At 43.2% G+C, this 14,273-nt stretch overlaps 1 protein-coding gene across 1 annotated transcript in view; it reads left to right on the top strand.

Annotated features, from left to right (window-relative positions):
• The window catches only part of SLC6A16 (solute carrier family 6 member 16), a 47,830-nt gene extending 42,085 nt beyond the window's left edge, over positions 1-5,745 (top strand). Inside the window, exons 21-22 of the mRNA XM_061172491.1 lie at positions 4,983-5,169; positions 5,608-5,745. Of these exons, the coding sequence (XP_061028474.1) occupies positions 4,983-5,169; positions 5,608-5,745 (325 nt within the window). The remainder of the gene's footprint in view (positions 1-4,982; positions 5,170-5,607) is intronic.
• The last annotated feature ends 8,528 nt before the right edge of the window (positions 5,746-14,273 follow it).

Raw genomic sequence — 14,273 nt, 5'->3', positions numbered from 1 at the left:
CAAAGTGAAATACAGAGAAGTAAAGAAAAGAAAAACTGAACAAGACCATTAGTGACCTGTAAGGCTAATATATGTATAATTGGAGTTGCAGAAGGAGAGGAGAGAGAATTGGGGCCAAAACTGTTTTTAAATAGCAGACAAGTTTTTTCCAAATTTTATTAAAAACATCAGCCCACAGATCCCAGAAGCTCAGAAAACCCCGAGCAGGATAAATACAAAGAAGATCACACCTTGGCACATCGTGGTCAAATTTCAGAAAGCCAAATATAAATATAAAATGTTGAAAGAAATCAAAAATTAAAAAGTACATTGCATAAAGTGGAACAATGATAAGAATTATGGCTAACTTCTCATCAGAGACAATGGAAGTCAGAAGACAATGAAATGAAATATTTTAGAATGCTGAAAGATCTATCAACCTAGAGTTCTATATTTAGCAAAAATATCCTTAAACAATGAAAGTGAAATGAAGACATTTTCAGATTAAGTTGAGAGAATTCATTGCCAGCAAATCTATACCAAGAGAATACTAAAGGAAACTCTTGAGGCTGAAGGGAAATACCTCTTTTGTATTTAGATTTCATAAAAGTATACAGATGAAAAAGTAGTTTCACATACCTAAGCTGTTCTGAACATACTTAATAGTTTTCCAATAACTGAATAACCTAGCTTCTTAAATTTAAATTAATTAAAATTAAATAAAATTTGGACTTCCCTGGTGGCACAGTGGTTAAGACTCTGCACTCCCAGTGCAGGGGGCCCAGGTTTGATCCCTGGTCAGGGAATTAGATCCCATGCCAGTGAGCTGCAACTAAAGAGCCTGCGAGCTACAACTAAGGAGCTCACATGCCACAACCAAGGAGCTGGTGAGCCACAACTAAGGAGCCCTCGAGCCGCAACTAAGACCCAGTGCAGCCAAATAAATAAATAAAATAAAATAAATAAATATTTTTTAAAAATTAAATAGAATTTAAAATTCAGTTCCTCAGTCATATTAGCCACATTTCAAGTACTCAAGCCACATCTCGTTAGTGGCCACTGTATTAGCACAGCTCTAGAGTAATCATCAAAAACAAAATAATAAGAGATACACCTCAAACCCACTAGATTCCAACATCAGTGCTCTCCCCCACTTCAGCTGTAACAACCAAAAATGTCCCATACATTGTTAAATGTCCTTGGGGATGGAGGTGGGAGGATCACCCTTGGTTGAGAACCATTGTGTTAAGGATATCATCAACAACAGAAAAATAGCTAATATCATTCTTAATGATGAATTATTGAACACTTTCCCCTAATATTAAAAACAAGGCAAGGATATCTTTTCATCACCTCTGTTCAATATTATAGTGAAGTTCCTAGCCAATGAAAGGAGGCAAGAAAGGAATATAAAAAGCATAGAGCCTGGATAGAAAGAAGTAAAACTGTCTTTATTTACAAATGGCATAAGTGTGTACTTAGAAAACCTATTAGAATCCACCAAAAAAATAACCCTACTAAAATAAATAAGTGCATTTAGGAAAGTCACAAAAATAAAAGTCACCATACAAAAACAATCATATTTTTCTACATGCTAACAACCAACGACAGTTAAATGAAAATTTAAAAAACAAAACCGTTTACATTAGCATCAAAACCCATCAAACACTATGGCTCAATTTAGCAGAGGATGTGCAAGATCTCTATACTGAAAATTAGAAGGCATTGCTGAGAGAAAGTAAAGACCTAAATAAGTGAAGAGCTATATTATGTTCATGGATTTGAAGAATCATTGATGTTAGGATATAAGTTCCCAAATTGCCAAGTGAAATGGCAATTCACATCCCAGCAAACTTTACTGTAGGATTGACAAGATGATTCTAAAGTGTATATAGAAATGCAAAGGATGTAGAATAGTCAAAACAATCTAGAAAAAAAAAAAAAACAAATTGGAGACATACCACCTGATTTCAAGGTGGTATGTCTCCAACTTGTGGTATGTATGTTTTTTTCACTATAAAGTTGCACTAGTCAAGACAGTGTTATATTGGCCTAAGGACAGAACAACAGATTAATAAGAACAAAGTAGAAATAAACCAACACACATATGATCAATTAATTTTCAATAAAGGTGCCAAAGCAATTCAATGATAAAGTCTTTTCAACAACTGGATAACCATCTGGAAAAAATAAACGTTGATCTCTGCACACCGCACCCCAAAATTAATTCAAGATGAACCAAAGACCTTAGTGTAAAAACCAAAAGTATAAAATTTCTAGAAAAAAACATAGGATATCTTTATGACCTTGGGGTTAACAAAGATTTTTTAGCCAAGATACAAAAAGCACTAATCATTAAAAAAGGCTGCTAAATGAGATTCATCAAAATTTAACACTCAGCCCAGCAAAAGGCACCATTCAGAAAATGAATAGGAAAGCCACAAACTGGGAGAAAATGATATATACACACATAGACATACCCATATGTATGTGTATGATAAATGACTTTTGTCCAGAATATTTTAAGAATTCTTACAACTCAATAAGACAAAACCCAGACAATTAAAAATGGGCAAGTGGGAATGTAAAATGGAACAAATCATTTTTGGAAACTGTTAGCAGTTCTTACGAAGTTAAATATACACTTACCATATAATTCAGCTATTTCTCCCCTATAACTTACCCTATAGAAATAAAAACAATGCCACAAAAGAGCATGTGTAAAAATGAACATTCATCTACTTATATACATTTTGGTTTCAGGATTATTCATAATGGCCAAAACTATAAGCAACCCAGATGTCTATCAGGAGATAAACAGATAACAAATCTTAGTATATTTGTTCAACCGATGGAACACTATTCCTCAATTAAAAGAAATGAACTACTGATATATGAAACCACATGGATGAACTTCAGACATTACATTGAATGTAACAGGCCAGACATAAAAGATTACTCATTGTATGAATCTATTTATATGAAATCCAAGAACAGGCAAAAGGAATATGTAGGAATGGGGAAAGAAGTAGTTGCCTCTGGAGTGAAGGGAACACACTGGAAAGGGGCCCAAAGTAACTCTCTGGAGTGATAGAAATATTCTGTAACTTGATTGGGGTGTTGGTTACATGAGTCGTTTGTCAAAACTCATTGAGGTGTACGTTTAATATCTGGGCTTTTTATTGTTTGTAAATTATAGCTCAATATAAACTGAGTCTTGTTTTTTTAAAAAAAATCTCCTGTTGATTCCAATGAGCAGCCTAGACTGAGAACCCTCATCTCCTAGGGCAGCACTGTCCAACAGAGCTCTCTGTGATGCTGGAAAACTACTACGCCTGCACTGTTCAGTACTGCAGCCACCAGCCGTAGCACTTGTAATGTAGTGAATGTGATCAGATATGGCAAATGTGATTGAGGAACTGGATTTTTAATTCTATATAATTTTATTGAATTTTAGTTTAAATAGCCATATGTGTCCAGTGGCTATCATGTTGGACAGTGCGGTCCTAGAAGAACTGCCACCCAAAACCCCTTTCCTTCATTATATAGAGTTTCTCAAACTGTAATGGGCATTATGAATCTTCTGGGGATCTAAATCAGTAAGTCTGGGGTGGGCCCAAGAGTCTGCGTCCCTAACAAGTTCCCAGGTAATGCTGCCACTCCATGGAACCTACTTTGAGTAGCAAGGCTATAGATTACCCTCTCTTTAGATAAGGAAATGTGGAGGTATAGATTATTAGAGAAGTTTTTAAATCAGGAGAACAGAAGACAGCTGAGAATCTGGCAAGATTTCATTAAATTAATCAAGCACAGTATTTATAGCCCCATTGACACCCCCTTCCCCATTCCCAAGTGTGTATCTTAGAGAAAGTCTCATACAAGCCCTGCAAATGGATGGTCACCATGGTGATATTTGTGATCACGGGGGTGGGGGCATTATTTGGGGAATCAAATGTGAATGTGGAATGTAAATATATATTATGCCGTAAAGTGCAGCAGTCAGGAACAATAAACTAGATGTGCATTCAGCAACATAGAGATATTGCCAAAAAAAAAAAGAGGAGAAAAAATAAGACACAAAGCTATTTATAGCACAATGACACTTAAGTGATGACACACAAACCACATATTTTTTCACAAAGAAATATCCATATTTAACGTTATTAGTCAAGCACATGAAAGTGAGTAGCTAAAGAAGTACAGGAAAGAGTGAAATTCAAAGACGATGGAGAAAAAAGATTAAACACACTTTGCTGTGCCAGTTGAGGAAAATGTATTATGAACAGGTTTGATTAACCCAGCACTCCAAACTTAAGGTACAAAAAGAGAGAAAATTCTGAGTGTATTAGTTTTCTAGGGCTGCCATAACAAAGTTCCACAAACTGGGTGGCTAAAACAACAGAAATTTATTGTCTCACAGTTTTGGAGGCTAGAAGTCTGAGATCAATGCATTGGCAGGGTTGGTTCCTTCTGAGGGCTGTAAGGAAGAATTTGTCCCATGCCTCTTGTGGTGGTTTGCTGGCAATCTTTGGTGTTCTTGTAGATCTCACCTTCATTCTCACATGGTGTCCTCCGTGTGTGTGTGTGTGTGTGTGTCCAAATTTCCCCTTGTTATAGAAGGATACCAGTCATATTGGATTAGGGGCACCCTACTCCAGTACAACCTCATCTTTAGTTACCTCTGCAACAGTCCTATTTCTAAATAAGGTCCCGTTCTGAGGTACTGGGGGATTAGGACTTCCAACGTGTGAATTTGGGAGTAGGGAGACACACAATTCAATCCATAACACTGAGGAATTAGCTACTACAAATATAACATCTTCTGCCCCTTAGGTGGAATCCCCAGGGCAACTCACCCCAAGTCTATGTGGTTAGCTTCTGGTGCCTGCCCTTGTTACTCAGCTGCACTCATCTTGGGCAACTCACTTCCCTCTCCAGTCCTCAGTGTCCCTGGTTTGCAGTCTGTTCTCCACCACTTTTCCTTTCCTCTGCTTCCCCTTCAGGAGTGTCTCAAAGCTGTTGAAGCTGATAGACAAGGGGGTGCTGCCTCAGGATGCCAAGCCCCCAAAAGACATCCTGCTCCTGCCCGCCCTGGACTACCTAGAATGGATCAACAGTCTCCCGAGGTATCTCCGGCACCAAGTCATCCACCTCTCCCCATCCTGCAGCATCAAGGCGCAGAAGGAAAAGGTGTGTTTGTGGGAGCAGGAGGGTACTTCTTAACAGCCCCAGAAGACACTGTGTCATGTATTTCCTAGGGTCCTTGGGGGCCACCTAAGCATCTTCTGAGGTAGGTAACAGTTATAATCACTTTTCCACCACCATTTCATATGTGCCAGGGCCTCTGCTATATTGTCACTTTACTTTTATTCTCATATCAACCCCAGGATCCCTATTTATCCTGGGCCGTGAGGAAACTGAGGAGGAAACTGAGGCCTCAAGAGGTTAAGCTCACATAGCTTCTGAAACCAAGAAGGGCAAACACGCAGCACTCCGGCCATCCACCAACCCCTCTGTGCCTCTTTCCTCTGCCCAAGACAGACATTGCTAATCGATCACTGCACCATTTCCCCTCCCCCCGCCCCCAATCCAGACCCACCACTACCTCAGAGCCCTTCTCCCGCACAGTTCATGGAGGGCCCTGGCCTGGCGTTTGCAGCATTCTCCCAAGTCGTCTCGTTGTTCCCTGGTGCCTCTTTCTGGGCCATCCTCTTCTTCATGGCCCTGCTCATCATAGGGCTGAGCAACTTGATGAAACTCTTGTAAGGCATTGTCTTTCCCCTCCAGAACTCTATCTCCATCTTCAGGAAATATCCCAGGATGCTCTCAGGTACTGTGGATTCTCACCCCAGTGACAGACTTGCCCTAGGCCCCTCCTCACCAGGCCACCCCCAATCTCCAGGGCTCACTTTGACCCCTGACCCAGCCCTACACATAGACCTCAGTGTGGCCAAACCTGCCCCTGCCTTAGCGATCATCTTCTTGGGAGGTTTTCTGGGCAGCCTCATCTTCACCAGTTGTGCCAGCAGCTACATAATGTCCTTGTTTGATGACAACCTAGTCCCGCTGACCCTCGTCATCACTGTGGTCTTCCAGAATGTGGCCCTGGCCTGGATATACGGAGCTAGGAGGTGATGTCCAAATCCTGGGGTCTGCCCAGCCAGGGCCCCCACTCCAGGTCTCTGAGGAGAGTTGTGGCATGATCTGCTCCCTCAGTCCTTCCCACAGCAGGGAGGTCCAGCTGAGAGCACAGCGGTACAGGAGGGAGTGATCTGAGGGAAGCTGGGTGGGTGGTCCTGATGGAACAAGCAGTCAGGATCGAGGGGACTCATGTTCCCCTGCCATTGGCCATGTGGGATGGTCTGAAGGCGGAGAGCTGGGAGTGATGCACTCCCCCTGGATGGGGGGATTCCCATGGGGTGACTTGATGCAGGGCCCAACGTCAGGGAGGGCCTGGCAGGACTTCAAAGCTCCTAAATGTTGAGAACTTGTGAGAGAAGCGGTGGCCTGGAAGGCCCACCCTCCCAAGGGCTCCAGGCCCTGGTGGCCAGAGGAGGGCTCCTTCCCAGAAGTCCCTGTCCATTGCCCCCACCCCAGGTTCAGGGAAGAAATGTTCAGTGAGCTGGGCCGCCCTCTGTGGCCCTTCTCCACATTCCTGTGGTGCTACGTGACCTTGCCAGGGCTGCTGGCCCTCCTCGCCATCTGCCTCATGCAACTCTACCAGGGGGCACACCTCTACTACATTGCCTGGAACAGCAGTGTGGTGAGATTCCCCCACCCCGGCCTACCACCCCCACCCTGGGGACCCCGTGTCAGAACACACCCCACAGGACCCTGATTCTGGGCTCCTACCATCCCAGGGGACCCTTTGACCAGCTTCCCAGCCCCTGGGGAATCTGATCCCCAGCATCACGTGGACTGAAACCCCACCACCACTGCCTCTTCCTCCCACCCTGCCCCCCTCTCTCTCTGCCCTCAGAGCCAGGAAGTAAAACAGCCCTACTGGCAAAACACCCTGGGCTGGGTCACCTTCCTCAGCACCCTCACCTTCCTGCCAACCCCGGTCCACCCACTTCACCAGTGGTGGTCCCTCCAGGACCACATTGCCCCTGATCCCTTTGAAAAGCTACTGATAACTGGTGGCATTAGTGACCATTTTGCTACAGAAATAGTTGGTTCTGCCAGAAAGGAGGGGAAGGGGCACATGGAAAACTTGCCTAGCAACCGGTGACATCACTCATTTGACCTTGGAAGGAAAGGGACAACCCGGGAGCTCTTTCCTCCCCTGGAATCATACTGCTTCTGGTAAGTGGAACGCTCTGCTCTGGGACTGGGGAACTCAGAAGAAGAAATCAACTCTACTGCTCACAGGGCTGGACCTAGTGTCCCCTTTCTCCCTGTGAAGTGGGGGCACCATGTTGGCACGATGGGATGGGCATCACAGCACTTTCCAGGACCCGACTTCCCAGTTATCATGGAGATAGACAGTGTTCTCTCCAACCCCTCACCTCCACCACCAAACTGGATCAGTGGGGTGGCTAACTTCTCCGGGGCTGCCCTCTCAGAATGAAGCTGAGACGACAGTGCTGTGAGTTAATAAATGGGTCCACTGGGACGCCCTGCACAGGCCATGGGCATAGTGTTCTTTCAGTGAGCAGCCCAGATGTCAGCCTCCTCCTGCACATACACCCTCCAAATTGCCAACACCCCTGGCAAACTGAGTATCCAATCTGGTGACCCCAGTTTCCCCCTGCCTTTGAGACCCCTCCATCTCCTGGAGCTGAGCCAAACTGCGGGGGAGCTTTGCAGCAATCAGTATCACGCAATCTAGAAAGTGTGTTAATCCCTAAAGCTAACTTGGTAATTGGTGACCATACTAAATCTATCCCATAACTCATCTCACTACTCCTACCAAGAGGGTAGCTCGCCTAGAACATTTAGGTCCTCACTAGCTGGCTGTTATGCTTCGTTCTTACTTGGGATAAGGTCCCTCACCCACTTGGGCCCTGGGAAGTAGGTCACCTGGTTTCTCTGGGCTCAGGACCAGGGAATCGTGGAGGACTTGGACCTTATTAGGGTTGTCTGTGGGAATAGGTAACACCACCCAGCCTATCTGTCAAATGGAGTTAAGGGAACTCAGGGGGTGGAGGACAGAGGCCCCTTCTAGAAGCCACACCCCTTAGTGACTTCCTGGGCAAAAACCCTTCTCTCCCATTGCCTACTCCCAAAGGTCATGACCTTGAGAATCAATGCCAGCTTCCATTACCACCCACTCTGGTTCCCAATCACTTCTCAAATCTTCCCCTGCTCTTTCACACCTTTTAGTTACCGCAAATGTCTCTAAACATCTTTTATCACACTCCCCTATCAGTGACAGCTTTTTGAAAAAATATCCCCAACCTACGTAGAAAATTTACTTGTGAATTCCTGTCATTCTATCAATACATACTTGATATCAGTAAAGTTTCATTTGTTTTGCTCATTGATTTTTAAAAAAATAGATGTAAGTAGAAATCCTAAATTTTTCTTCCTGCATTCCCAATGCAATGGCTTCTCCTTCCCAATTTGGAGAGCCCTGAAAAGGTCAGAGGCAGAGGCCCCCAGGCCCTTCCAGCCCCTGAGATTCACCTCGGGGCCTCCTGCCTCCTCCCTTGCTCTCCATGCACCCTGGGTCTGGGATAACCCAGCTCCGGGAGCTGGAAGTGAGTGGAGTGGGCCTGGTCCCCCTTCCACCCTCACCCTCACCTCTGTGTCTCTCCTCCCCTCTCAGAGTCAGGGTGGGCCACCATGAACCAGTATTACCAAGTGTCTGGTGGGGTAAGAGAAAGGCCAGTGTAGACGATGAGTCCTGCACTTGGGGTGGTAGTTGTAAGGTTGCTTTTTGTGAGGTTGGGGGGTGAGAAGTCCTGGCATGGAGGACACCTTCCCAAGTGCTATGAGAAGCCCCTCGCCCTTGTTAATACCTGGACAATGTATTAACGGACAGGCCCTTGGCTGGTCTCCCTCTCCACCTCTCCTTTCATGAAGTGGATATTGCAGGAGGCTCAGAGAAGAGAAAGGACAGCCCTGCAGTCAAACACCCAGTGACAGGTGGAGAGAGAATCAAGGTTTTCTGGCTCCTAGTCTGGGATCCTTTCGTGATTTGGATGACCATGACATTGGCTGGGGGAAGCCACATGAGGAGCTTTAGCAAGTAGTTGCAGCTAAGACAGGAGTCTGCAAACTTTTCCTACAAAGGGCCAGATGGTGTTTTTGGCTTTTCAGGACGTGGTCTCTCTGGCATACAGTTGTCCCTCAGGATTGCTTCCAGGACCCCCCACAGATACCAAAATCTTCAGATCCTCAAGCTCCTTATATAAAATGATGTAGTATTTGCATATAACCTACACACATCCTCCCGTATACTTTAAATCATCTCTAGATTACTTAATACAATGTAAATGCTATATAAATAACAGCCAGTGTGGCAAATTCAAGTTTTGCTTCCTGAAATTTTTTTTCGAATATTTTCGATCCACATTTGGTTGAATCCATGGATGTGGAACATGTGCCTACAAAGGGGGCCGACTGTGCAACTAGAACTGTAATCAGAAAGAACTTCTGTACTTTTGTATAACTTGATCGCCATTTTATATAACAGGTCCTGTTTTACAAATAAATTTTGATTTACTAAAAACAAAAACAAAGGGGGCTGACTGTATTCTCTTTGTTGTTTGATTTTTACAACTCTTTAAAAATGTAAAAATCATTCTTAGCTCACAGGCCAGATTTATCCCACACACAACGCCTGTAGTTTGCCAACCCCTGTTCTAGGGCCATGTGATACCTACAAGAGAATGCTGGTGACTAAACCAGAATTTACTTTGAACTCCCTAGTTGGCCCACTTTGTGCCAGGCAGCCACGCAGAGGGTATAACCATCAGGCTGTCCAGCAGAAAGAAAGGTGACCCAAGAATGGTCAGGGGGGCAGAATCCTAAATTTTCAAAATGGTCTATATAACTCCCCCACCCCTTAGATCTCAAGAGATTGATCATCCAGGAGGCAGCCAAGAAGAGACGAAGCCTCTCTGGGAACACCCACATTCAGTGACCAAACTGCCCGACTAAGCTGTGTGGACCAGGAGGAGAGGAAGAAGGTAAAGTCAGAAATCTTTTTGAGCTGAGTTTTTAGGAGATGGGTCCAACAACCATTAATACCAGATACATGTGGATGGGAGGGAAAATAGTCCCACCCAATACCTTAACCTTGACTGCAATCTGTCTTCCAAGGTGGGCTCTGGGGTTGGATGGATGGACACCACCAGCTTTTAACTCAGCCCAACCAGCAGTGAACCAGGCCCAGTCACTTCCAAGGACTTGTGTAAATCGAGGGCCCCACTGAGCCAGCAGCTTTGCTTCAGGCGGTGGAGGGAGGGATAAAGTTTTCTCCAAAGGGGAAGCTGCTACTTTTCCACTGCAAAACTGAGATGACCCAAGGACCAGCCCAGCTGTGCCCTTGAACATACCATTTACATTTAACCATTTCAGACCTTACTAGTTGTCAAGTTCAAGTTGACCTACCCCAAAATGGAGGAGTCAAGCCAGGAAGTCACAAGGCCTCGGTGGGTTGGTGGGTCCCTTTCAACAGCGCTTAATAGCAATTAAGAGGCCTTTCCTAAAAGGGGTGTATGTGGTGGCTGCGTCGGCAGGTGGCGCTGTTGTACCGGGAAATGACTTCTGAGTACCTCCACAGCCATTAGGTCATTAAAGCTATGATTTCCCTTTCTCCTGGGGTTCTACGTAGTTTCTGTAGTCGGCCATGGAGAGGACCACACATGCTACAGTCCCTGGATGGGAGAATCCCCGGACACTTATGGGACAATCACAGTATGAACACATAAAACATCAGTACCAATTATATATTCAATAGGGGAAGCCATGACAGCACACTGAATTGGCCCAAATGCCCCTACCCTGCAAGGTCACTTCAGCTTCCCTGCCCCCATAATGAGCCTTATCAGTTGAATTCAGGTGCTTTTTCCTCCTCGAGGAACATGCATGCGTCAGGGACTACAGCATCAGCTTTAGTGAAATTTCTACCTGGGGGATATACTGTCTCCAAAATCCACAAAGACTGATCCTTGTTGAACATCCTTTGTAGCAGGACCAACAGTTTGTCTTTTCTAAGCTATGAAATGTCTATCTGAGCCTAGATAGTCCTCAAGATGATGACTTGGATAGCAGGGTCTTCTCTTTCGTTTGTTCATTTGTTTGTTTAATATTTATTTATTTTGGCTGCGCTGGGTCTTAGTTGTGGCACACAGGATCTTCATTGCAGCATGTGGGATCTTTTAGTTGTGGCACGTGGACTTCTTAGTTGAGGCATGCATACGGGATCTAGTTTCCACCAGGGATCGAACCCAGGCACCCTGCATTGGGAGCATGGAGTCTTACCCACTGGACCACCAGGGAAGTCCCAGGGTCTTCGTTTTTGTCTTCATTCAAGACCCATCCATCCTCAGTTAACTGTGATTGGGTGGCAGGTAATGCAATACAAGCAGTGAAGGTCATTACTAAAAAGCCATTCCTTCCAAAGATGTACAAATGGCCAAAAGCACACGAAAAGAAGTTCAATGTCGTTAGTCATTAGGGAAATGCAAATCAAACTCACCATGAGACACCACTTCATACCCACCAGGATATCTATAACCAAAAGAAAAAAAAAAAAAGGAAAATAACAAGTGTTGGTGTGTATTTGAAGAATTTGGAACCTCATACACTGCTGGTGGGAATGTGAAATGGTGTGACCACTGTGAAAATCAGTTTGTCAGGTCCTCAAAAAGTTAAACGTAGAATCACCAGCAATTCCACTCCTAGTTATATACCAAAAAAACTGAAAACAGGTGTTCAAACAAAAACTTGTACCTGAACATTCATAGCAGCATCAGTCACGATAGCTAAAAAGTAGAAACAACCCAAATGTCCATCAATGGATGAATGGATTTTAAAAAGTTATATATCCATACTATGGTTATTATTCAGCTATGGAAAGGAATGAAGTTATAATATAACATCAATGAACCATTGTGCTAAGTGAAAGAGGTCAGGCAGAGAAGACCACATATGTTATTATTCCACTTATATGAAATATCCAGAATAGGCAAATCCATATAGATAGAGAGCAGATTGTTGGTTGCCAGGGGCTGGGAACAGAGGAGAATAAGAAGTGAGTTCTTAATGGATACAAGGTTACTGTGTGGGGTGATGAAAACTTCTGGAACTAGACAGTAGTAATGATTGTACAACATTGTGAATATTCTAAATGCCACTGAAGCATACACTTAAAAAGGGTTAAAATGGTAAATTTTATATTATGTGTATTTTACCACCACCACCACCACAACAAAAATACAAATTGAAAAGAATGAAATAAAATTGCCTCTATTTACAGACAGTATGACATAGAAAATCCTAAACAATCTGCAAAAATAATACTAGAACTAGTAAAGTGAGTTCATCAAAGTCATAGAATACAAGGTTAATATACAAAAAATCAGCAGTATTTCTGTATACTAGCAATAAGCAATTCGAAATTCTAAAAAATTTGAACAGTATCATATACAATATCACATTGTATAAGAATACATCTAACAAAATATATGGAAGATTTGTATGCTGAAAACCACAAACACTCATGATAGAAATCAAAGAAGACCTAACCAAATTAAGAGACATACAGTGTTCATGGATCAGAAACTACAGTACCATTAAGATGTCAATCACCTTGAACTGACCTGTAGATTCAACACAATCCCAAACAAAATCCCAACAGGTTGTTTAGAGAAATTGACAACCAGACTCCAAAGTTTATATCAAAAATCAAAGGAATTAGGACAACTAAAACGATTTTGAAAAGGGAAGGCAAAGTTAGAGGACTCACACTACCTGATTTCAAGATTCAGTACAAAGCTACAGTAATTGAAACAGTATGGTATTGGTGAAAAGACTGACATATAGATGTACTGATCAGAAGAGAGAGCTCAGAAATAGACCCACACATATATGGTCAATTGATTTTCAACAAAGGTGCCACGATAATTCAAAGGAGAAAAAAGGAGTCTTTTCAACCAATGATGCTGAGCAATTAAATTACACATCTGCAAAAATAAATAACCTTGACTACAAAATTACCCTATGTATAAAAATGAACTCAAAATAGATTGCAGGGAGTTCCCTGGTGTCCAGTTGTTAGGACCCCGAGGGCATGGGTTCAATCCCTGGCCAGGGAACTAAGATCCCACAAGCTATGTGGCCAGGCCAAAAAAAAAAAAAAAAAAAAGATTACAGACCTAAATGCAAAGCCTAAAACTATAAAACTTTGAAGAGAAAATCTTTGTGACTTGGGTTAGTCAAAGATTCCTCAGATAGGACAAAAAAGCATCAAACATAAAAGAAAATGTTGATAAAATTCTTCCCTCCAAGAGACACCATTAAGAAAGTGAAGGGCACTTCCCTGCTGGTCCAGTAGTTAAGACTTCGCCTTCCAGTGCAGGGGGTGCGGGTTCGATCCCTGGTCAGGGAGCTAAGATCCCAAATGCTTCACGGACAAAAAACCAAAACATAAAACAGAAGCAATATTGTAACAAATTCAATAAAAGACTAAAAATGGTCCATATCAAAAAAAAAAAACTTAAAAAAAAATGAAAAAGCTCAATACATACTGAGGGAAAATATTTGCAAAATACATATCTGATATAGGAGTATGCAGAATACATTAAATTTTACAATTCAATGATACAAAAACAACCCATTTTTTAAGTGGGTAAAAGATTTGAACTGACACTTCACCAAAAAAGCTATACAGGGCTTCCCTGGTGGCACAGGGAAGAATCCGCCTGCCAATGCAGGGGACACGGGTTCGAGCCCTGGTGCGGGAAGATCCCACATGCCGCGAAGCAACTAAGTCCGTGTGCCACAACTACTGAGCCTATGCTATAGAGCCCACGAGCCACAACTACTGAGCCTGCACGCCACAACTACTGAAGCCCGCACTCCTAGAGCCCATGCTCTGCAATAAGAGAAGCCACCACAATGAGAAACCCGCGCACCGCAACGAAGAGTAGCCACCGCTCACCGCACCTAGAGAAAGCCCATGCACAGCAGTGAAAACCCAACACAGCCAAAAGTAAATAAAATAAATTTATAAATAAATAAATAAAATATCTTTTAAAAATTTAAAAAAACACAGTGAGACACCACTACAAACCTCTTAGAATGGCTAATTAAAAATACTGATAATAGCAAGTGCTAGTGAG

This window comes from Eubalaena glacialis, chromosome 18, assembly GCF_028564815.1.
Source record: "Eubalaena glacialis isolate mEubGla1 chromosome 18, mEubGla1.1.hap2.+ XY, whole genome shotgun sequence".
Lineage (NCBI taxonomy): Eukaryota > Metazoa > Chordata > Mammalia > Artiodactyla > Balaenidae > Eubalaena > Eubalaena glacialis.
This window is presented reverse-complemented; position numbering and strand designations above follow the sequence as displayed.